The 22,483-nt window shown below is 32.8% G+C and overlaps 1 protein-coding gene across 2 annotated transcripts in view; it reads left to right on the top strand.

Annotated features, from left to right (window-relative positions):
• YTHDC2 (YTH N6-methyladenosine RNA binding protein C2) overlaps positions 1–22,483 on the top strand; it is a 68,552-nt gene that overhangs the window by 35,555 nt on the left and 10,514 nt on the right. For both annotated transcript variants that reach the window (XM_060143404.1, XM_060143405.1), the window contains exons 17-26: positions 28–110; positions 5,573–5,678; positions 7,137–7,256; positions 7,565–7,837; positions 10,322–10,448; positions 11,493–11,698; positions 12,053–12,248; positions 14,281–14,390; positions 15,760–16,052; positions 20,153–20,327. In XM_060143404.1, the coding sequence (XP_059999387.1) occupies positions 28–110; positions 5,573–5,678; positions 7,137–7,256; positions 7,565–7,837; positions 10,322–10,448; positions 11,493–11,698; positions 12,053–12,248; positions 14,281–14,390; positions 15,760–16,052; positions 20,153–20,327 (1,689 nt within the window). The remainder of the gene's footprint in view (positions 1–27; positions 111–5,572; positions 5,679–7,136; positions 7,257–7,564; positions 7,838–10,321; positions 10,449–11,492; positions 11,699–12,052; positions 12,249–14,280; positions 14,391–15,759; positions 16,053–20,152; positions 20,328–22,483) is intronic.

Genomic DNA, 22,483 nt, shown 5'->3' on the forward strand with positions numbered 1-22,483 from the left:
AACATGAAGGTGATTTAAATATTACAGAAGTCCTTCGATGCACTGAATTTTGTTACAATGTTAAAAATGGTGTGGATTTCCAAAGCTAGTGCCATACAGCGAAAAGGCAGGTAATGTATATTTAATGGACATTGATTCAATTGCCTATAAAATGGAAACATTTTCATATGTATTACATATTTAATGTATATTCTACTTTCTCTAAAATGTTAAAACTTTCGTGTTAGTCTTAATTTTTATATTATTTTTGCAAAGCATACCATTTTAATACTTATTTTAAAAGTTGAATTTAGGTTATGTTAAAAATAAAAAATTTTGTCTAGTATGATCTACACTCAGAAGACATAAGAAACTTAAAAAACAAAAATAAAAGCAGTGTAAGATGTAGGACTAATTTCTGTACAATACGTAAAAAGCTCCATGAAAATCAATTAAATAAAGACCACTACATTAACCTCACATATACCACATATATCTCATATATACCTAAAGAAATGCGAATGAATGAGGTACTATTTTTTACTTATCAGATTGGCATCAATGAAAATTTTTAACAGCACACACAACAAGAGTTGACAAAAGCATGGGCCAATAGGCTTTCACAGTTTGCTGATGGGAGTTTATATTGATGTGACTTCTTCAGAGGATGATTTGAAACTGTTTATCCAGATCTCCCCTTTAGCAGTGGATTCTACTTCTCATAATTTATCCTGAGCATACTTGTACTCAGGATAAATGTGTGCCAAGTATGTGGCACTCATAGTATGTGTGCCAAGATGTATGTTTAAGAATGTTTTTTGCAGTATTATTTGTAGTAGTGAAAAGTCTAGGAACACTGTAGTATCCATAACTAGTGAAGTGATTAAGCAAATTATATTATTGTCACACAATGTCATACTAAGTAACTGTTAAAAGGAAATATGTAGATGTATGTGTTTTATATGGAATGAGTTTTCAGAAACTCATATTAATTGAAAAAAGTAAGGTATAAAACATGTATCTAGTATTTTCTTGTTCTAAAAAATATCTATGCATGTGTATGTTTGCATGTATATTTAGACACATATGTTGTCGAGGCTGAGATAAACATTACAAAACAATGATTGTTGACTCTGAGAAGGAGGATTGTGGGGCTCTTGGAGGAAGGAGACAATTTTTATTTTTGTATTTTTTGTATTTCAGTTATTTAGCACATACTTGCATTACTTTTTCATTTTTAAAAAGGCAAGATTAAAAAGAGTCATATTTTTCAGTAATTATTTGACTAATTTTTCTTGCATTTTAACTAACAAGAAAACATCAGATACTGACTTTAAGAGTGCTGCCTACTGCAGACGGTGGATACATTGATTTCTGTACTTTATAACTTCATAGAATGCTCTTTGTTGTTGTTATTTGTTATTGTGTCAGTTGTCTTCTTATGACAAGTGTGGCTTGGCACATTGAGCTGGACTTATACTGTGTTAATAGTATATTATCAGGGATAAAAATCAGAAATTATAGAAATTTTCTTTGTCATCTTTTTCAACAGATGTTTTTTGGCAGCCTTCACTGTGCAAGTGTTAGGGGTGCAATGATGAATAAACTATGGTCTGATGGGTAAAGTTTGAGATGGGGAAATGTTGCAGTCCATCTTGGAATCCAATAAATTAAGCAATTTTAATATTATGTGATCTGCACTGTAACTAGATAATGCTTCTAGAGGAGTTAAGATAGAATCTGAGACAAATATGATTAAATAGTTATTTTGGGAAGGCATTGCAGAGGGAAAACATACACAGAGGCCTAAAGGCAAGAGTGACAAAGAAAGTTGTTTGGATGGAGTTTAGTTTAGAGGAGAATAATGAAAAATGAGTGGAAAGAGGTAAGTTGCAGACTGGTCCTTTAGGACCATTTTGTATTTTCTCTCTCTCCTTTTTCTTTTTAATAACATGGTTATAGTATTCTTTCATCTTTTTGAGGAATGAATAGGTAGAGACAAAAATGATGGTAGGAGGACCCCAGTAGGAGACTCTTTTCATTAATCCTGTCATTTACAATAAGGGAGAGATGAGAGTAGCCTGAATTATTATAGTGGTGGTTGAAATAAAGAGGAATATAGGCATACCTCCCCTTACTGCACTTCTCAGATACTGAATTTTTTACAAATTGAAGGTTTATGGCAACCTTGTGCACCCCGTGTTGAACAAGTCTATCAGCACTATTTTTCCAACGGCATTGCTCAATTCTTGTCTCTGTGTCACATTTTGGTAATTCTTGAAATATTTCAAACTTTTTCATTATTACTATATTTGTTATGGTGATCTCTGATCAGTGGTCTTTGATGTTATTATTGTAATTGTTTTGGGATACCACGAACTGTGCTCGTATAAGAAGGCAAACTTAATCCATAAATATTGTGTGTGTTCTGACTGCTCCACCGATCAGCCATTTCCCATCTCTCTCCTTGTTCTTGGGCTTCCCTATTCCCTGAGACACAATACTGAAATTAGGCCAATTAATAACCCTACAGTGGCACCTAAGCATTCAAGTAAAAGGAAGAGTCGCACTTCTCTCACTTTAAATCAAAAGCTAGAAGTGAATAAGCTTAGTGAGGAGGGGATGTCAAAAGGTAAGACAGGCCGAAAGCTAGGCCTCTTAGCACCAGTTAGCCAGGTTGTGAATGTGGAGGAAAAGTTCTTGAATGAAATAAAAAGTGCTACTCCATTGAACACATGAATGATAAGAAATCGAAACAGCCTTATTGCTGATGTGGAGAAAGTTTTAGTGGTCTGGATAGAATATCAGATCAGCCACAACGTTCCCTTAAGCCAAAGCCTAATCCAGAGCAAGGTTCTAACTCTATTCAATTCTGTGAAGGCTGAGAGAGGTGAGGAAGCTGCAGAAGAAAAGTTTGAAGCTAGCAGAGGCTGTTTCATGGGGTTTAAGGACAGAAGCCATCTTCATAACATAAAAGTGGAGGTGAAGCAGCAAGTGCTGATGTAGAAGCTGCAGCAGGTTATCCAGAAGATTTAGCTAAGATAATGAGGGTGGCTACACTAAACAGATTTTCCTTGGAAAGCAGCCATTTCTTGGAAGAAAATGCCACTAGGACAGGCTGACTCTCTTGTTAGGAGCTAATGCAAGTGGTGATTTGAAGTTGAAGCCAATGCTCATTGACCATTTTAAAAGTCCTAAGGTCCTTAAGAATTATGTTATATTTACTCTGCCTGTGCTTTATAAATGGAACAACAAAGCCTGGATGACAGCACATTTGTTTACAACATGGTTTACTGACTATTTTAAGCCCACTGTTGAGACCTGCTGCTCAGAAAAAGTGACTCCTTTCAAAATACTACTGCTCATTGACAACGCACCTGGTCACCCAAGAACTCTAATGGAGATGTGCAACGATATTAATATTGTTTTCTTGCCTGCTAACACAACATTCATTCCTCAACCCATAGATCAAAGAGTAACTTCAGCTTTCAAGTCTTATTCGTTAAGAAATACATTTTGTAAGGTTATAATTGCCATAAATAGTAATTCCTCTGATGGATCTGGGCAAAGTAAATTGAAAACCTTCTAGAAAGGATTCACCACTCTAGATGCCATTAGGAACATTTGTGATTCATGGGGAGACGTCAAAGTATCAACATAAACAGGAGTTTGGAAGAAGTTGACTCCAACCCTCATGGATAACTTTGAGGGAGGAAGTAACTGCAAATGTGGTGGAAAGAGCAGGAGAACTAGAATTAGAAGTAGAGCCTGAAGATGTGACTGAATTGCTGCAATCACATGATGAAACTTTAACAGATGAGGAGTTGCTTCTTATGGATGAGCAAAGAAAGTGGTTTCTTCAGATAGAATCTACTCCTGGTCGAGCTGCTGTAAAGATTGTTGAAATGACAACAAAGGATTATATTACGTAAACTTAGTTGATAAAGCAGCAGCAGGGTTTGAGAGAATTGACTCTGATTTTGAAAGAAGTTCTGTGGGTAAAATGCTATCCATCCAACAGCATGGAATGCTTCAGAGAAATAGTTTATGAAAGGAAGAGGCCGTTGATGTGGCAAACTTCATGATTGTCTTATTTTAACAAATTGCCACAGCCTTCAGCCTTCAGCTGATCAGTCAGCAGCCATCAACACTGAGGCATGACTCTCCACCAGCAAAGAGGCTATGACTTTGAAGTCTCAAATGATGGCTAGCGTTTTTTAATAATAAAGTATTTTTTAAATTAAGGTATGCACGTTGTTTATTTAGACGTAATGCTATTGCATGCTTAATGTACTACAGTATAGTGTAAAGATAACTTTTCTGTGTATTAGGAAACCAAAACATTCTTGTGATTCACTTTATTGCAATGTTTGCTTTATTGCCATGGTCTGGAACTGAACCTGAAATATCTCTGAGGTATGCCTGTAAGTAACTAATTCAAGAGATATCCAGGAGAGTAATATTGGTGATTGTATGTCCAGGGGGTGGGGGTTAAGGAATAGAGTGGAATGAAGGATGTCTTACAGGTTTCTATGAAAATTTTGTGGATGGTGGTGCTATTGTCGGGGAAAATGTGAAGCGTGGTTATGTGGGGAGAATTAATTTTTGGTTGTGTTGTTTGAGTTGACTGTGGAAAATCCAAATGGAGCTAAGAGCCTTCTGAAATATAGGTCTAGAATTAGGATAAGGAGACCTAGGTGGACGGAACTTGAAATTAGGAGGATTATTAATATCACTTGGGAGAGAGCAGAATAAGGAGAGCAAAGGGCTAAGGTCTGACCTCAGAGGAACATCAACATTTAAGAACTGGGAAGGATAGAAATCTTTCAGAGGAGGCTGGATAGGTGGGAAAGCTAATGGGTATGTAGTGAGGGAAATATTTGATGAAGGAAGGAATGGTCCAACAATGTCAGATTTTCTAACTTGTATCACACTGTGTTATGGTTAGGTTTGTCTCTTTGGATTATGAGCTTTGTGAGGCTACATAGGGATATTTCTGTATCTCTGTCACTTGGCATATTCAGCCTTGCTATTAGCTGATACAGGGACTTTGGATGAAATTAAAAGTGACTGCTTTTCCTCAAGATGTATTTCTAGTGCTTTCCAGAAAATTATGCAAGTCTCTATGATCGTGGGGTAAATGACACTCCCTTAGAGTTGTGTAATGCATAACTTCCACAACTCTGTGTTTAGTGGGCCTAAACACAGTGCTTAGTATCAGCTCTGTAAAATTGATTAAATTTAAATTACCATATATTTATTCACGCCTTATTTTTTACTCACTTTTATTTTTGTGTGTATATATATATATATATATATAGTATATAAATTTTTACCATTGTCTTAGAAGTATTACTTGTCAGGTAGTATTACTTGTCATTCATGAATCTCACTTTATAAATGAAATAATTGAGTCCCACAAATGTGAAGTACCTTTTCAAAGGTTAGGGGATCAGTATCAGAGTAGAGGTTCAGACTCACATGTCCTGATACTGGTTCATTGTTCTGTCTCCTAAATCATATTGCTTTTACAGTTTCCTTATTATAGTCTTTATTCCTTGTTTGAGCCTTAATTTTGTGTTTCAATTTTAAGGGCAGGGCGATGCAGACCTGGAATTTGTTTCCGGCTGTTCAGTAGACTTCGATTCCAGAATATGTTGGAATTTCAGACTCCAGAACTTTTGAGAATGCCATTACAGGTGGAAATTTACTTAACTCTATCTAAAAGGCTATTTTTTGTGGGTGAGGGAGGAGAGGGACCATTTCAACTTATACTGATTGGGCTTTTAAAAAATCAATTTATAAAATAAAATTATAAAGTATATATTATGGAGGGTGGTTATATATAACTAATATTTTTTTCTGTATAAGAAAATTTAACTCAAAAACCTCCAAAATTTAAAAGAATTACTGGAGTGCATTTGAATTTTAGTATGGTTTATAGATACATTGTTTTTTTAATGTAACATTCTAGGAGTCTGTCAACCACCTGAGTGTTCACCTTTTAAATTCTCAATGAGAAGTAGAAAACAAATCATTTAAAGTACAAAATATAATACCAAAATCTCAGTTTAAGATGCTGATCTTACCTTGGTAGTTTTGGAATTGAGTTCACTGAGATTTCCTGGCCTGTATGAATTGTTTTCCTTTTGGTTTTCTGACTTCATGGAACAGCCAAACACTATGTACTTTCTAGGGAAAACTATCAGAAGTGCATTAATTTGATTCTCTGGTGTGCTGAGCTAGATGCTGGCTTCCAAACCTTAAAGAGACACTGGGTCATATTTTTGGCATCCAGGTACCTGGATGACTTCCCACTTCTCCATGCCTGTGTGCCATTTTCTATTCTTCTTAGGATATGCAAAGTTCTTAACAAAAGCCTAAATTATCTCTCCTGCTTGTGTCTCCAGTTTTAATTTTTTAATTCTTGCCTTTCCTCTTCTCTCTGCTCATACCAGTAGTTTCAGTTTCTGAAGCACATTTTGTTTCCTTCTATCTTAGGGCCTTCATATGTGCTATCCCCTCTCCATTGAAACCACCCCCTTATTCCTTTTCTGTTTAATTCCTAATTAATCTGTACATCTTACTTTAAGTGTCATTTCCTCAGAGAAATTGTCTTTGACTTCCCATGGCTGCCTCCTCCTACTCTTTCTTGAACTTGTGTTTACGTCTTTAGTTCCCTGTATCCTTCATAGCACTTATCCCAGTTGTAATTAAGTAGTTAATTATATAATTATTCTGTTTTTCACACACAGTGAAAATCCATGGGGGCAGTGTCTGCCTATCCTCTTCTTTTTCTCCAACTTGATACATGGTGCCTGGCACCTAGCAAAAACTTAAATATTTGTTGAATGGATAAAAGATTCTAGAATGTAATATAAAGGGAAAAAAAGATTTTTGGACAGTGACTGTTATTGTTATATATAAGAACTGTGTGAGGAGACATTGCCCGCTGTTGATGGAGGATGGTTATTAAGATTCTCGCACTAAAGTATGAGCCCATCTTTCATAGAAAGACATTGTTCCCTCTGCTGTTCATTTTAATCAGAGACTCTACTAGTCTGTGTTGGGAAACTATAGTTCCCAGGATTTTTAAAAAAATAAATATCAATTATAAGTGTCAGTATTTCAAAATTATTTGCTCTTCTTATTTACAGGAACTTTGTTTACATACCAAGCTCTTAGCCCCAGTTAATTGTCCTATTGCTGATTTCCTTATGAAAGCTCCTGAACCTCCACCAACTTTAATTGTAAGAAATGCTGTGCACATGCTTAAGGTTGGTGTCTTAATAGTTTCATTTTACCTGAAATTTAAACCAATTGAGAATATGTCTTAACTAATTTTTTACCTAAAAAAATTATCTTTGTATTATATATTTTGAATAATACTCTCGTGGTAATTATAGTAACACAGTAGGTATAGTTCATTTTTACGTAATATATTTGAAGCAAAATATATTTTTTATGAGGTACAGTAGCAAAAGAAAATTTATGTTCTTGTATCTTACTTATGGATTTTTAAGTATGTGGTTTGATGAAACAGTTTTTGGTCATGTCAGGTTCTATTTTATATCCTTTTATTTAGACAATAGATGCAATGGATGCATGGGAAGATCTCACTGAACTTGGATATCATTTGGCTGACTTGCCAGTAGAACCACATCTTGGTAAAATGGTCCTATGTGCTGTGGTGTTAAAGTGTCTGGATCCCATCCTTACAATTGCCTGCACACTAGCCTATCGAGATCCGTTTGTCCTGCCAACACAGGCCTCTCAAAAACGTGCAGCTATGCTTTGTAGGAAACGTTTCACTGCAGGGACTTTCAGTGACCACATGGCACTTCTCAGAGCATTCCAGGTACTATTATTGTCATTTTATTTTTGAAATGTTGCTGGTTAAACACATTTCTAGGGTAAGTGTAACAAATTAAAAAATAGATATGATTCTGTTAATTTTGTTTCATTATAAAGTCACATTTTATTAATTGCTCAGAAAAATACCTTCCTAAACTGTTAATATGTTAAAATTATCATGTTTTTCTCTACTTTTTTCTTTCATTTTCTCAGTTTTCTCCTTGTAAAACTATGTATATATTTATTTTTATTTATACTTATATATATATTTCTTTTTTATAAACCCAAATTCCTTATCTTTAATCATATCTTGTTTAGGAATGCTCTAAAATTTTAGTTAAGAAACATTTTATATTATTCAAAGTATATAGAACAAAACTTAGAAGAAAATTATCTTGAATTTAATATCCATTTATTGATTTTTTACAGTAGGTTCCTTTCTTGTGTGCTCAAGACACTATGTTAAGAATTTAATTTTATAAAGCAAAATCCAAAAATCACTTAAAAATTTTAAGATAATAATAGTGAGAAATTGAGGAAAGTGATAAATGGGAAAGAAAAGATAAGTATAGTGAACCTGAGTAAAGGAAATGATATATAATTTAGAAATTCAGCTATGTGGGGGAAGAATATGTTATTTCTTGAAAAGGTAGACATGTTATTTATCCTTCAATTCTCTTGAATGTAGGCTGTATCTATACATTAAAAAATTGTGTTTTTGCAGAAAGTACTCTTTTCCAGGCATACAGGATTTTTCCAATATATACAATTAAAAAAGTAATTATAAGGTCTTTTGTGGGCATTATTGAATAGTGGTTGATGCATTGCTATTAATTTGGTCTATTAGATACTATATATTACAGTAGATCAGTTGAGTGATTATAACTGGGGGGAGATTTGGAGTAGAATTCCTATCTATTCTTTGTTTTTTCCCCAGCTCCTTCAAAAACAGAGAAGGTAAATTACTGCTTTTGTCTTTCTGTTATATTCCAAAGCAAGATAACTCATTTTCAAAGAGAGCTCCATTATGCTACATATAGGTGATTTCTAGGAATCCTACTTTCCATTCTCAGACAGATTAGGAGGGTGATATAAAGATTATTTTTAGAGGCCTGAAGTGGCAGGTTTCTTAGATATAAATGGTATTATGATGGCTTAATTGAAAATCTCCCATACTTCAGTGGAGGAAAGTTAGCAGGCACATTTGTAAAGGTAAATATTTTTACATAGCTGGGTATTTAGGTTGCCTGATACTTTGTTCTCATTGGGATTTTATAAACTCAATGGCTTTCATAGCATTTGAGTATAAATTGAAAATGATAAATTCTATTTGGTCATAAAGTCTTAGATTTTATTTTAAAATTATTCTAAAAAATTAGATGTTATTGACATATAACATTATGTTAGTTTTAGGTGTACAACCTAATGACAGTATTTATATATATTGTGAAATGATCACCACAATAAGTCTAGTTAACATCCATCACCACACATAGTTAAAAAATTTTTTCTTGTGATGAGAACTTCTAAGGTCTACTCTCTAGTCTGTTAATTAGAGTTGTGATGATTTCACAATACAAATCATTATGTTATGCACCTAAAACTAATGTTATATGTCAATTATGTCTCAATAAAAATATTTATTAAAAAAATTACTCTCAGGGACTTTCCTGGCGATCCAGTGGTTAAGACTTCACGCTTCCAGTGCAGGGGGTGCAGGTGCAATCCCTCACTGGAGAACTAAGATCCGACATGCCGCTCAGTGGAGGCAAAAAAAAATTTCTCTCAAATGAACTTTTTACAAAACAGAAATAGAGTCACAGATGTAGAAAACAAACTTATGGTTACCAAGGGGGAAAGAGGGAGGGGAGGGATAAATTGGGAGATTGGGATTGACATATACTCACTACTATATATAAAATAGATAACTAATAAGAACCTACTGTATAGCACAGGGAACCCTACTCAGTACTCTGTAATGACCTATAGGGGAAGAGAATCTAAAAAAGTGGATATGTGTATATGTATAAGTGATTCACTTTGCTCTGCAGCAGTAACTAACACAACATTGTAAACCAACTGTACTCCAATAAAAATTAATTAAAAAAATAAATGTTGATGTTGAAAAATGAAAAAAAATTACTCTTAGCAACTTTCCAGTATACAGTACAGTGTTATTAACCATAGTCACTATGCTATATATTATGTCTCCAGGACTTATTTATTTTTATAGCTCAAAGTTTGTACCTTCTGATCCCCTTCACTTATTTCATCCACCCTCCTCACTCCTCTAAGCCCCCGCCTCTTGCAACCATTAATCTGCTCTCTGTATCTATGAGTTTGTTTTTGTTTTTCATAGTCTTAGATTTTATAAAGTAATTAGAAAAAGGAGAATTGACCTTGAGTGGTTATTGTAGTGATTTTCAGTTACTTTGGTTCCTAAGAAGTGATTAGAAACGTGTCTTGTTATGTAATTATATTTTTATAGGCATGGCAGAAGGCTCGAAGTGATGGGTGGGAGCGAGCCTTTTGTGAAAAGAATTTTCTTTCACAAGCTACTCTGGAAATAATCATAGGCATGAGAACTCAGTTGCTTGGTCAACTTAGAGCATCAGGTAAAGTTTTCTTCCAAAGAACCTATTTAAACTACTGAGAGTTGCCTATACGTTATAGTATTTCTAGTGTTAACTAATGCCATCTTATATTATTTTTATGACATTATCATGTTGTATATCTTATGTTCATGAACTGCTTTGTAGACTTCTGCATGACCTCAACTTTTGTTTGTTGATTAAAAAAATGATATTGTAGAAGCTATAGTTGAGAAATATATGAATGCTTTTTGATACTGTTGGCAATGAGCAATTTATAATATATTTGTTGGCAAAAATCAATTTAGAGATTGTACTTGTTATATTTTATCATTATTAATAAATATTTAGCTCTATGAAAGAGAAATTACAAAAATTTAAGTAGATTGATGTGAAAGCTGGCCTTTATATTTTTGGAACATAAAACAACTAGTAATCACTTGAAGGCACTTGTTTTTTTTTTTAAAGAGAATGTCAGTTTTGCTATTTCATTTTAGAACTGCTCCTTTGAATTTCTTTTTGAGTGGCATAGTACATTGAGGAAACAGAAGAAAAGTACCTGAGCCTGGATTTATGGAATAGCTGAAGTGCCAAAGTAGTATAAGGAATGAACCAGAGGATTCAGAGTTGTCTCAAATATGGGGAAATATGAAGGACTTTTGAAATTCAAGCAAGAGTACTTTATATTTACTTGACTTCACTTCCAGGATTAGTTTCTGTCACAACCAAGATTTATTAATACCATTCAGCAGAATAGTTTAGGTTTTCAGCTATGATTTTAGTATGTTTCTGATAGCAGCTTATGAAGAACTTTATTGCAAGAATATGTATTTGTTTCTGAAGTCCCTAACTCCTCAATGAATCTTCTGCTTACTTTAGCCTAAGCAAACTTAAACTTTCTTCGAACATTGACTATATAATAAACTTTTCAGAGGAGATTTTATGAATTATTGTGGCATTTGAATCATTAAACTTGTATGGATTATACAATTTTTTGTTAAAAACCCAAATTTAAAAGTATATTTTGTGCAATAGAAAAAGTTGGTGTGGTTTGTTTCCTCTTTCTAGGTTTTGTGAGAGCACGAGGTGGTGGTGACATTCGAGATGTTAACACAAATTCTGAGAACTGGGCTGTCGTTAAAGCTGCATTGGTTGCAGGCATGTATCCTCATTTAGTCCACGTGGACAGAGAGAATGTAGTATTGACAGGGCCAAAGGAGAAAAAAGTACGGTTTCATCCCACTTCAGTTCTCAGTCAGTCTCACTATAAAAAGGTAAAACTTTTTGAATGCTCTTAGGCCTTGAGGTAAAACTAATCTAATTTAGATAGTTGAAGATCAATAAAAAAATGCTCCCAATGCCAACCTGCTTTAAGAAATTAATTAGTTATGTATGTATAATTCAACATTGGAACAATATTTTGGTTGAGTCTTAAAGTTGGAAGAGGTAATGTGTTAAGTATTGAGGACTTTTGTACAAACTACATGACCAATGACTTGCTTTAATTTTTGTTTGGGTACTAATATACAACATCTATTTCGCTGAGGGACTTTGTACATTGTAAAAGTATTACCAGTAAATTAAGTGATAAATTTACTTAACAGTTTTAAAATTTATTTTCCTAATAGATTCCTCCAGCTAATGGTCAAGCTGCAGCAATTCAGGCACTGCCCACAGATTGGCTTATTTATGATGAAATGACCAGAGCTCATAGAATAGCTAATATTAGATGTTGTTCAGCAGTGACACCTGTCACTGTATTGATATTTTGTGGACCAGCTAGGTTGGCAAGTAATGCTCTTCAGGAACTTTCATCTTTTCGAGGTAAATATATTATTGAAGGAAATACAAATCTATTTGAAATAAAATTTTTTCTTCTTACTAAACCAAACAAATTTTGAAATTATAAAAATTTATGTGGTAGTAGCTCCCTTTTGATGTATTAAGACTAATTAAAAATTACTAAAGTGTACCATTGTTCTTGAAATTGATTTCTAAGGTAACTTGATATTCATTTGTGCATTTTTGATTAATCTTGTTGATAGTCTGTTTTTTTCTTCCACTTGAATTTAAATGATAGTTTAACATAAAAAACAGGTAATTGTTTAACTACCAAATATAAAATAGATAGCTAGTGGGAAGCAGCCCCTTAGCACAGGGAGATCAGCTCCTTGCTTTATGACCACCTAAAGGGGTGGATAGGAAAGGTGGGAGGGAGCCAAAAGAGGGAGGGAATATGGGGATATATGTATATGTATAGCTGATTCACTCTGTTATACAGCAGAAACTAACACAACAATGTAAAGCAATTATACTCCAATAAAGATGTTAAAAAGAAAACAAAAAAGTAATTGTTTAAAGGAAATGTTACCCATAATCCCACTACCCTTACGCAAACACTTTTTAATATTATACATTTTTTTCTGTATGTTTACATATTTTAGGTTATTTTACCCATACTGTTTATATTCTGCTATTTTCATTTCACAAAATATAAAAAACATTTTTAATATTTCATATTAATGGCTGGAAAATATTCTATCACATTATAGTGACATAATGCATTTGAAATGTTCCTTTATAGTCGGACATCTAGATTGTTTCCAATTTTTTGCTATTTGGTGATTCAGCAAATATTTATTGGGCAACTATTACATGTCAGTTATTGTGCTAGGCATTGAGGATATAACAGAAAACAAGATATACAAAGTATTTCTGTCTTCAGGAGTTCACCTGTTAGTGGGTGTTGACATATAGCAAAAAAGTAAATAACATGCATGGTACTTTGAAGAAAATGAAGAGGGTCTCCTTAGGAGTGACCTGCTTTAGAAAGGGACCTTAGACAAGTTTCTCTGAGGAGATGAGATTTAAGCTGAGCTCTAAAGTATGAGAAGAAATCAGCCATGTGAAGATGCAGAAATATGCTCTAGGTAGGAGAAGATGTCGAGGACCAAGATTCTGCACTAGGAAATGATATAGGAACAGACAGAAAGATTGTGTGATTGGGACCATAGTGATCAAGGTGAGAGTGGGATGATCTGAGGTTGAAAGAAAGACATGGACTTGTAAAGGAAAATGCAAGGGAAACTGTTGAAGGGTTTTAACAAGGGAGTAACATGGTGTGATTTATGTTAAAAAAAATCATTTTGGCTGTGAGAATGGATTGCTTGAAGGAGCAAGGACGGAAGAGAAGAGGCAGGTTGGAGGCTTTTGCAGTGGTCTTATGGTAGATAATGATGGCTCAGAACTACAGTGATGGCATCTGATATGAAAAGAAATAGATTTAAAATTATTTTGGATGTACTAGTAATGGCTGGATCGAATGTGGGTGGTGAGTGAAAGGGAGGAATCATTAATTCTTGGGTTTTTGGCTGTGATAGCTAGTTGAATAATTGGTGCCACTTATTTGAGATTCAGAAAACTGGGAGGAGCAGGTTGTGTAGGGAAGTCAGGGGTCCTCTTAGACATGTTAAATTTGAGATGGCTAAGGAATCCTAAGTAAGATTTTTTTCTTTTTGAGTCAGTGGATTTATTATCCATATCTGGAGCTCAGGGAAAAAGTTTGGACTAGCAATACAAATTTGGAAATCATCAGCTAGTAAATGATATTAAAAAGAAGAGGGTTCTTGACAAAATTTGAAAAATTCTTTTATTTAGAATTTGAGTAGAGAAATAAACAATGGCCAGATACTGAGTTTTAATTTGTGACCTGTTGTGTTTGGAGAACTCCCCACACAAATTGTTAGTATATCAGGAGTATTTGTGTAAATGTAGAGTATCTATATTGACTTACTGTTTTGTCTGTGATATAAGATAGTAAAAGTGAATTTTTTTTCCTTTCAATATGTGTGAACAGCAGATGGTATTCCTAATGACAGTAGTGATAGTGAAATGGAAGACAGAACTACTGCTAATTTGGCAGCTTTAAAACTTGATGAGTGGCTCAATTTCAAACTAGAGCCAGAGGTAAGTTGCTTTTTAGTAGTGTGATAGATTTCTTTTATTCAGTTGTATGAATTGATACACAGTGTGATGAAAATTATATCTTTAAAATTGAGCCCTTAGTATGAGAGAATACAGCTTGTTTTTCAGTTTTCATACATTCTCTGCCATATTGGGGTTTATTCTCTAGAGGATTTGAAAAATCTAGGTGTGGCTCAGTATTTGAGCATGGTAATATTTGAATATTTTTTTGTATATAAGAAAATATTGAATATTGGGTACACAAGAAATCCTTTCATTTTATGTAACTCTGTTTATAAGGGAAAGGTGTGAGTTCATCCTGTTTTCTCTTTTCATATTTCTCTGGAGTAGGAAAGATGAATGTTTTTTTTCAAATTAAAATTTTTCTTGATAAAGCCTTCCCTTAATTCCATCTTTACTTTTAAAGATCATTCTATATCCTTTTTTGGGACAATATCAACTGTTAAAAGTCAATACTGGCTAGGTTTACTTTTTTGCCATACATTCATTTATCACTTCAACCTACTGCAGTCTCATTTCCATTCCCATCGATCTTTCACTTCACTGAAACTGTGCTTGCCAAGGTCAATATTGTCTCCTCCAGGTTATCAAAGCCAGCCTGCTGTCCTTGATAAATTTGACCTTTCTCTCATATTTAGCTATTGTCCATACCCTTGTTTTTATTGATTCTGCCCTTCCCCATTTTTCTTCCTCACCCCTGTCCTAACTTCTTTGTCATTAGTTTCTATGACATTACTATTTCCTGATTCTTCTATCTAGAGAGGTCATTCCGTCTTAGGTTCTTTCACTAACTCTTCTGTATGTGTTTGTGCCTTAAATGTTAGATGTTCTCTAGTAGTCTGTTCTTTACTCTGTTCTTCTGTCTCTGCACAATCTCTAAGGACCTTACCTCTATGTGTAGATTTAGTAACCATTTATGCATTGATAACTTCCAGGTACATCTTATCTGTATCTCTAGCTTAAGCTTTTCTCTGGACCTATGAATTCAGCTGCCTTATGGACATCATCATTTGGCAGTAAAAATAAAGTATGAATGGAACTAAATGTATTTTTCTTTATTTACCCTGCTGTTACTTTTCCAGTATTAATCACACTCTACCACACATTGTTTACTTTCTCTCTCATCGGAGTGTTTCATTTGATTTTGGGTCTCTAGTGCCTCAAAATGGTAAATAAATTTTATTTCTTTCATGCAACAGAAAGACTGAAATTGATAGTAAATGATATGAAATGTAAAACATGTTCTTTGGAAACAGTTTTAGACCTTAACTAATAAACAAATAGTTGTCTTGCAAGTGTGATAGATATTTTGCTTGTATCTATTTGAACTGAAGAAACCATTTTATTATAGGCAGCCAGTTTATTGCTGCAGCTTAGACAGAAGTGGCATAGCTTATTTTTACGCCGAATGAGAGCTCCATCCAAACCTTGGTCCCAAGTTGATGATGCTACCATAAGAGCAATTATAGCTGTTTTAAGCACTGAAGAACAGTCTGCAGGTTTACAACAACCATCTGGGATTGGCCAAAGGCCAAGGCCTATGTCTTCAGAAGAACTTCCTTTGGCATCATCTTGGAGGTCAAATAATAGTAGGAAAATTTCAGCAGATATTGAATTTTCTGATGAGTCTACTACTGCAGAAAGGTAAATTCATAACATTTTATCAAAACGAGATACTTTCTCTAGGAAAATATTTATCATTTATCATAGAATCACATGCTTTTATAATATTTTAAAATTACTTTCTTATAATCTAAGATACACAAAAAGGTCGCAATAAAATAGGAAGAGTTACTTTCAAAAGATAATTCTTTCAAGTGTTAGATAATATTAAGGATTTCAAGCTCCTGGGGTCTTGAGTTATTTAACAAGGAAATTTTTTTGTCAGGAAAAGCTTAAAACGTTTAATTTCCAGAATTTACAAATTTAGGGTCTGAGAAAAAGATAGCAACATTTTTTATTATGTATTTTAGTTGATATATGTCAAGCCATATCTTTCCTAGATACTTCACAACGAGAAGTGTTGGCTGTGGCCATTTAGAAGAACAGCCTCCCCACAAGCCTTACCTAGATATTAATAACGCTGACTAGTATTCCTACAGAAAAATACTTTATTCATTCATTCATACAGGGACACATTGAATGCCTGTTGTTCTTAGTGTGAGGGATATGGCAATGTGTAAGACAGACAAAATCTCTTTCTTCAGAGAGTTTACATTTTATTGAGGGGAGGCATACATATATTAAAAAAGTAAATAAATTTACTGTCTTGGCAAAATTTTTTAGTTTAGCTAACTTCTTTTATCCTTTCTAGCATTTGGCAATTAGATGTGATTTTTTTGTTTATTATATGATTAGTAATAATAATGAGAGCTCTTATATTGAATTATTTATCCAAAAATGTATTTGGTGGTATAATAGTGGTTATAATGAATTGTTGGTCATGATGCAGAAATACTTCTGGTTGTAAAAATATTTGTTAGAATCAAATTTAAATTTCTTTATATCAGTTAATTTTTTTTTTTTAAACCAGGTTAGAATTGATAACGGAGACAAAATTCTTGCTTGGAATGCTAATTTTGGCAGTATGGTAGATAGTCTCTGTGATAAGAATATGATTTCATTGTTAAAAACCTGAAAATAGGAACAATGGAAACATAAAAGATTTGTAGTGCTTATTGTTTTTCAAGGATCAGATGGAGTATATAGTACCTGCCTTCTTTTGATCAGATTTTACTTATTTGAATGAAGCATAAAAGCATGTTATCAGTTAAGACTTCAGTTGAAAAGGAATAATACATGGTGGTTTCCAAGTTCTTCATATATTACATTTTAGGAATAATTCAACCAATTGCTTAGAGAACCTTCTCGTAATATGCATCCCTGAACCTTTTTCTCTGATGTAGACACTGCCAAGTGAAAGGAGAATAGTAAAAAACACATTTTCTACTTAGACACGCTTCACTTTTTAAAAAGAGTGTTCTAAAAGTTTACTTGAACAATGATTGTTTAGAATGTGAGAATACATTTACATAGAAATTATGTGGTAGAGTTATTTATAGACTAATGTGTAAAAAACCTGTTATATTCACAGAGACTTTTTACACACATATGTGTCTATATACATACACACATACTACACACATACAGTTTTAGGGAAAAAAACCCTTCATTTTTTTTTTCTTTATAAAAGTAAGACATACTAATTTAATAAAATTTGGAAATACAGAAGAAGAAAATCAGAATTATAAAGTGTAATATTAGTTATGCTTTAGAAACTGATTATCTTATAAATTCATTTCTCCACCTGTGATACCAGTGTCTACCATTTTCCTTTCCTTACAAGTTGTAGCCTTGCATTCTTCATTCTCTTGTCTGTTGAACAGTGAGATACAGAATTTCATCCACTTTTAGACTTTTGGTAGCATTAATAGATAAGGCCTGGAATTGATGTAGCTTGTTGAGGAATAGAATGAGGACTCTTAGGAAGATTTATTTTTGAGTGGAGAAGTTATAATCTTTCTAGGATTACTTCTTGGAGAAAAGGGATTTATAGTTAGAGTTTTCATGCTGGCATGGCAAGATATAGATTAGATAATTTCTTTTAATAAAAGCATTTTATTGAAACTATTTTTTAAAAGTTTAAGAAACTATTTAAAAATAGAAGTTGTCCACATCCCACCTTAAAATTAAACCAATTTTTATTGTCATTTTCTAAATAATAACTTGCTCATTTACAGAGAATAAACATATCTTTTCTATAAGAAAAATGAGATATAAATGAGTTATCAGAACTCTTTGTTCCTCTTAAATAAAAATTTAGGTTGGAAGGGTTTACACGAATGTTTTGTTTCTACGTGCATGAAATTTTGGGGGGGAAGCCAAGTATGAGAGAAAAGCTTAGAATACAGCACAGAGTCAAAGATCAAATTGAAAACCACAAAAGTAGACATTTAGTTCTATTGAAAACATCATTTTTATTTTAATAAGGTATTACACTCAGTTAAGTTCTGTTACCTAATTTTTAGGTAAATAAAGTACCAGGGAAAGAATGATGGAATTTTAGAGGTGTAACTTGATAATTCATTGAACGTCAATTCATGAGAGGGAAAAAAACCTGAAAAGTTGGTTCTTTACATTTATCAAGTTGTTATTAATTATTCAGATGTTTATTCATTATATATTTTCATTAATATTTTTAGGTTTTAGCTATTTTATTTCATTTTTGAACGAAATAGTATTGGATCTAAGATACTTACTGAAAGAGAAGCAAATTGTGGGGATAAGCTATTTTAACTTGTTTTGAAGGCAGAATAATTATAATTGCAAGACTCAGTGGAAGTTTATGTACTATTGATGACTTGGCCTTTTTGTTTTGTTTGTTTATTATAAATATTGTTAAACATAGCAAAGTAAATGATATGTCACGGTGAATTCCATATTTCAGCTTCAGTAGTTTACCAAGATTTTCACCTATTTGCTTTATCTACCCCAATTATGTTTTTCTTGCTTCCTTTCTTTTTCTGTTTACATATTTCAAAAATCAGTCTCACACATCATGTCATTTTACCCTTCTGTATTTAAATATGCATCTCTTAAAAATAGAGGGATTTTTCCTACATAATCAAAATCCAATTATCAGTCCCAATAAAATAATCATTTCCCCAATTCTCAAACTATAGATTTATTTGAAACAACATCTAGGGAGGACTCATGCATTGTATTAGGGTGTCTTGTTTCTTGAATCTCTTGTGATCTAGAGCAGTTAGTTCCTCTGCTGACTTTTTTTAGGGAATGAGGTCAGTGGTATTAGATGTACCACATTCTGTATTGGTTTCTTTTTATTGCTATACCCTATGTATTTCATGGAAAATGGTGGTTAACTCTCAGGGCTTGATTAGATCCAGTGTTTTGGCAAGAATATTTTATAGGTAGTGCTATGAACTTTATATTGCACTACTTTAGGAAGTACTTAATGTCTTTTTTTTAATGTCTGGTTGTTCCACTAAGATGTATACTTTTTAAAAAATTATAAAATTCCTGACTGCCGTTTTTGCTGCATTTATTGATAGAATTTTAAAACAGAAGAATCTTAGCGTTTATCTAATTTACTCCCTTTATCTAACAGGTAAGGAAATTAAAACTCAGATAAATTAAGACTTGCCCAGGATCACCTGCCTCGTTAGTTGTAAATTTAGTACTGTCCCAAAAACCTTCTCTCCTGACTCTAGTCCTGTCTTATTTCCACTTTACCATACTGTAATTTTTAGTATGCTTTTGAAATCTATTGTATTTGGCTTTACGATATTATATGAAAGTGGAATGGAAGCGGAGTCAGTGATATTCTAGTAAAGGCCATTAGCACAGGTATATTTAATTAATTTTATAATGTTAAAAGACATTAAACATCAATATAAGACATTATAATTGTTAAGGACTTCTCCTGGACTGACATTAAAAGAGATTAGGAGTTTTGTAAGGGAATAATACTTGGGTATTTAATATTAAGTTAAAGATTTTTATAGGTTGTTTTAAATGTATTTTTGTATTATTTTAAATATTGTTTTTGTAAGTATACTGTAATAATACAACTCTTACATCTAAATGTAATTGAAGAATGAAATTGCCTTTTTAAATACTATTCCATAAATCAAAGTGTCATTGGAGCTTTGGTTTGAAATGGACTGTGCTTTGTATTATGAACTTATGTATAACTGATCTTTGCTTCCTCATTTTCACTCAAGAGTATTGATGAAATCTCCATCTCCAGCACTGCACCCACCTCAGAAGTACAAAGATAGAGGAATTTTACATCCTAAACGAAGCACTGATGACAGGTCAGATCAGTCTTCTGTGAATACAGACAGCAATAATTATCAAAGTCCTTGTGCTAGTCCTTCTCCTCCATCCTCAGGAAAGGTAGAGTATCAAGGATTTGTAGCAAATCTGATGTTACATATTTAAACAAAATTATAAAATAATTGTTTTTAAGTGACTAATCATGGCCTCTGTTCTAGATATAAATAGAAGCTGACAAACTGAGTAAATATTTTAGTTTTTTCCTGCTTGCCAGGTATTTTAGGTTATTATCATCTTGGGGTGTTTTAAACCTAATAGGTCATTCACTGATGGCATGTAGCTAGGCAGTTCATGATTTCCTTTCTGTATCTTTAGAACCTTTTTTTGTTCAAAACAAATGACAAGAAGATTTTCTTAAATTAATTTTGGTTCATACCTTCAGAATTGAAAACAATAGTTTCTTTCAATTCTTAATTGATTTCTCCAATTCAATGGTTATATTAAAAAACACAAGACTGGATGGGGTTAGGAAGATAGGAAATGTTGATAAAGAATTGAGAACTATGTATCTTTTAAAAAATTTGTAATACGAATGACTTCAAATGTCTAGAATATGTTTACATTTACTTTCCTGCATTGTTAGTACCTGAGTATTCGATTAGTGTTCGTTAGCTATATGATGTGGTTCTGGTGAAAATGTCTGCTGAACTACTCTTGTTAAATAAGAGGAAAAGCAGTGTTTTTGCAGATTTGCATTCTTAGGTTTTAAGTTTTGTTTTTTTGTTTTTAATTTTAAAGTGCCTTTATTAAGGCATAATTTACACAATAAAATTCACGGATTTAAACTGTACAATTGAGTGAATTTTGACGAATGTATACAATCATGTAACTGTACTATAGTCATGTAGAGAACATGCCCATCACCCCTAGATTCTGGCAACCACTAAACTACTCTTTGTTCTGGGAATTTTGCTTTTTTTGGAACTTCCTGTAAATGGAATATATATAGCTTTTTATGACTGGCTATTTCACTTTTGAAATTCATCTGTATTATTGAGTGTATTATTAGTTTATTACTTTTTATTGCTGAGTAGTATTCCATTGTATGGATATGCCACAGTATGTTTATCTATTTACCATTGATGGACATTTGGATCATTTCTACTTTTTGACTATTATGAATAATATTCAGGTACAAATCTTTACGTGTAGATATGTTTTCTAATCTTGGGTACATACCCAGGAGTAGGTTTGTTGGGTTGTATGGTAAGTGTAACTTTACAAGAAACTACTCAACTGTTTTCTGAAACAGCTGTACTATTTTCTGTTCCCTTCAATAATCTATGAGAATTCCATTTGTTCAGTATTCATAACAATACTTAACATTACTAGTCTCTTAATTTTAGCCATTCTCGTGGGTATATAGTGATACTCCACTGTAGTTTTACTTTGCATTTCCCCAGGGACTAAGGATGTTGAGCATCATTTCATGTGCTTTTTTACCATTTCTGAATCTTCTTTGGTGAAATATCTGTGCAAATTTTTGTTAACCTCTTTACATTGTTTATTGGTTGTCTTTTTTTATTTAGTTGTAAGCGTTTCTTAGTATATTCTGGATACAAGTCTTAATTTTATGTTTTGAACATTTTTTCTAGTAGTCTGTGCTTGCATTTACATTTTCTTAATGGTGTCTTTTTTTTTTTTCTCATGTAACCCATCACTTTATTTATTTATGAGTGTTTTTAAAAATTTTTTATTTTTTATTGAGGTATGCTTGATTTACAATAGTATATTAGTTTTATGTGTACAACATAGTGATTCGATATTTTTATAGATCATACTCCACTTAAAGTTGTTACAAAATAATGGCTGTATTTCCCTGTGCTGTACAATGTATCCTTGTTGCTTATTTACTTTATTTTTTTTATATTTTTAATTTAATTTTTATTATATGTTGGAGTATAGTTGATTTACAATATTGTATTAGGTTCAGGTGTACAGCAAAGCGATTCAGTTGTCTTTTAAAGAACAAATATTGATGGAAATCCATTTAATCTATTTTTTTCTATTTTGGTTTCATCTGTTTTTTGTATTAGGGTTCATATTTTTGGTGTCCTGAGAAGTCCTTGCCTAACCCAAGATTTTCTCCTGTGCTTTCTTCTAGAGATTTTACAGTTGGAACTTTTACATGTATTGATAGGTATATGATCTATTTCATATACCTTGAATTAATTAATTTCAAGTTAATTTTTGTTTATAGTATGGGTGGGTGAACG

Source organism: Lagenorhynchus albirostris, chromosome 3 (genome assembly GCF_949774975.1).
Source record: "Lagenorhynchus albirostris chromosome 3, mLagAlb1.1, whole genome shotgun sequence".
Classification (NCBI taxonomy): domain Eukaryota; kingdom Metazoa; phylum Chordata; class Mammalia; order Artiodactyla; family Delphinidae; genus Lagenorhynchus; species Lagenorhynchus albirostris.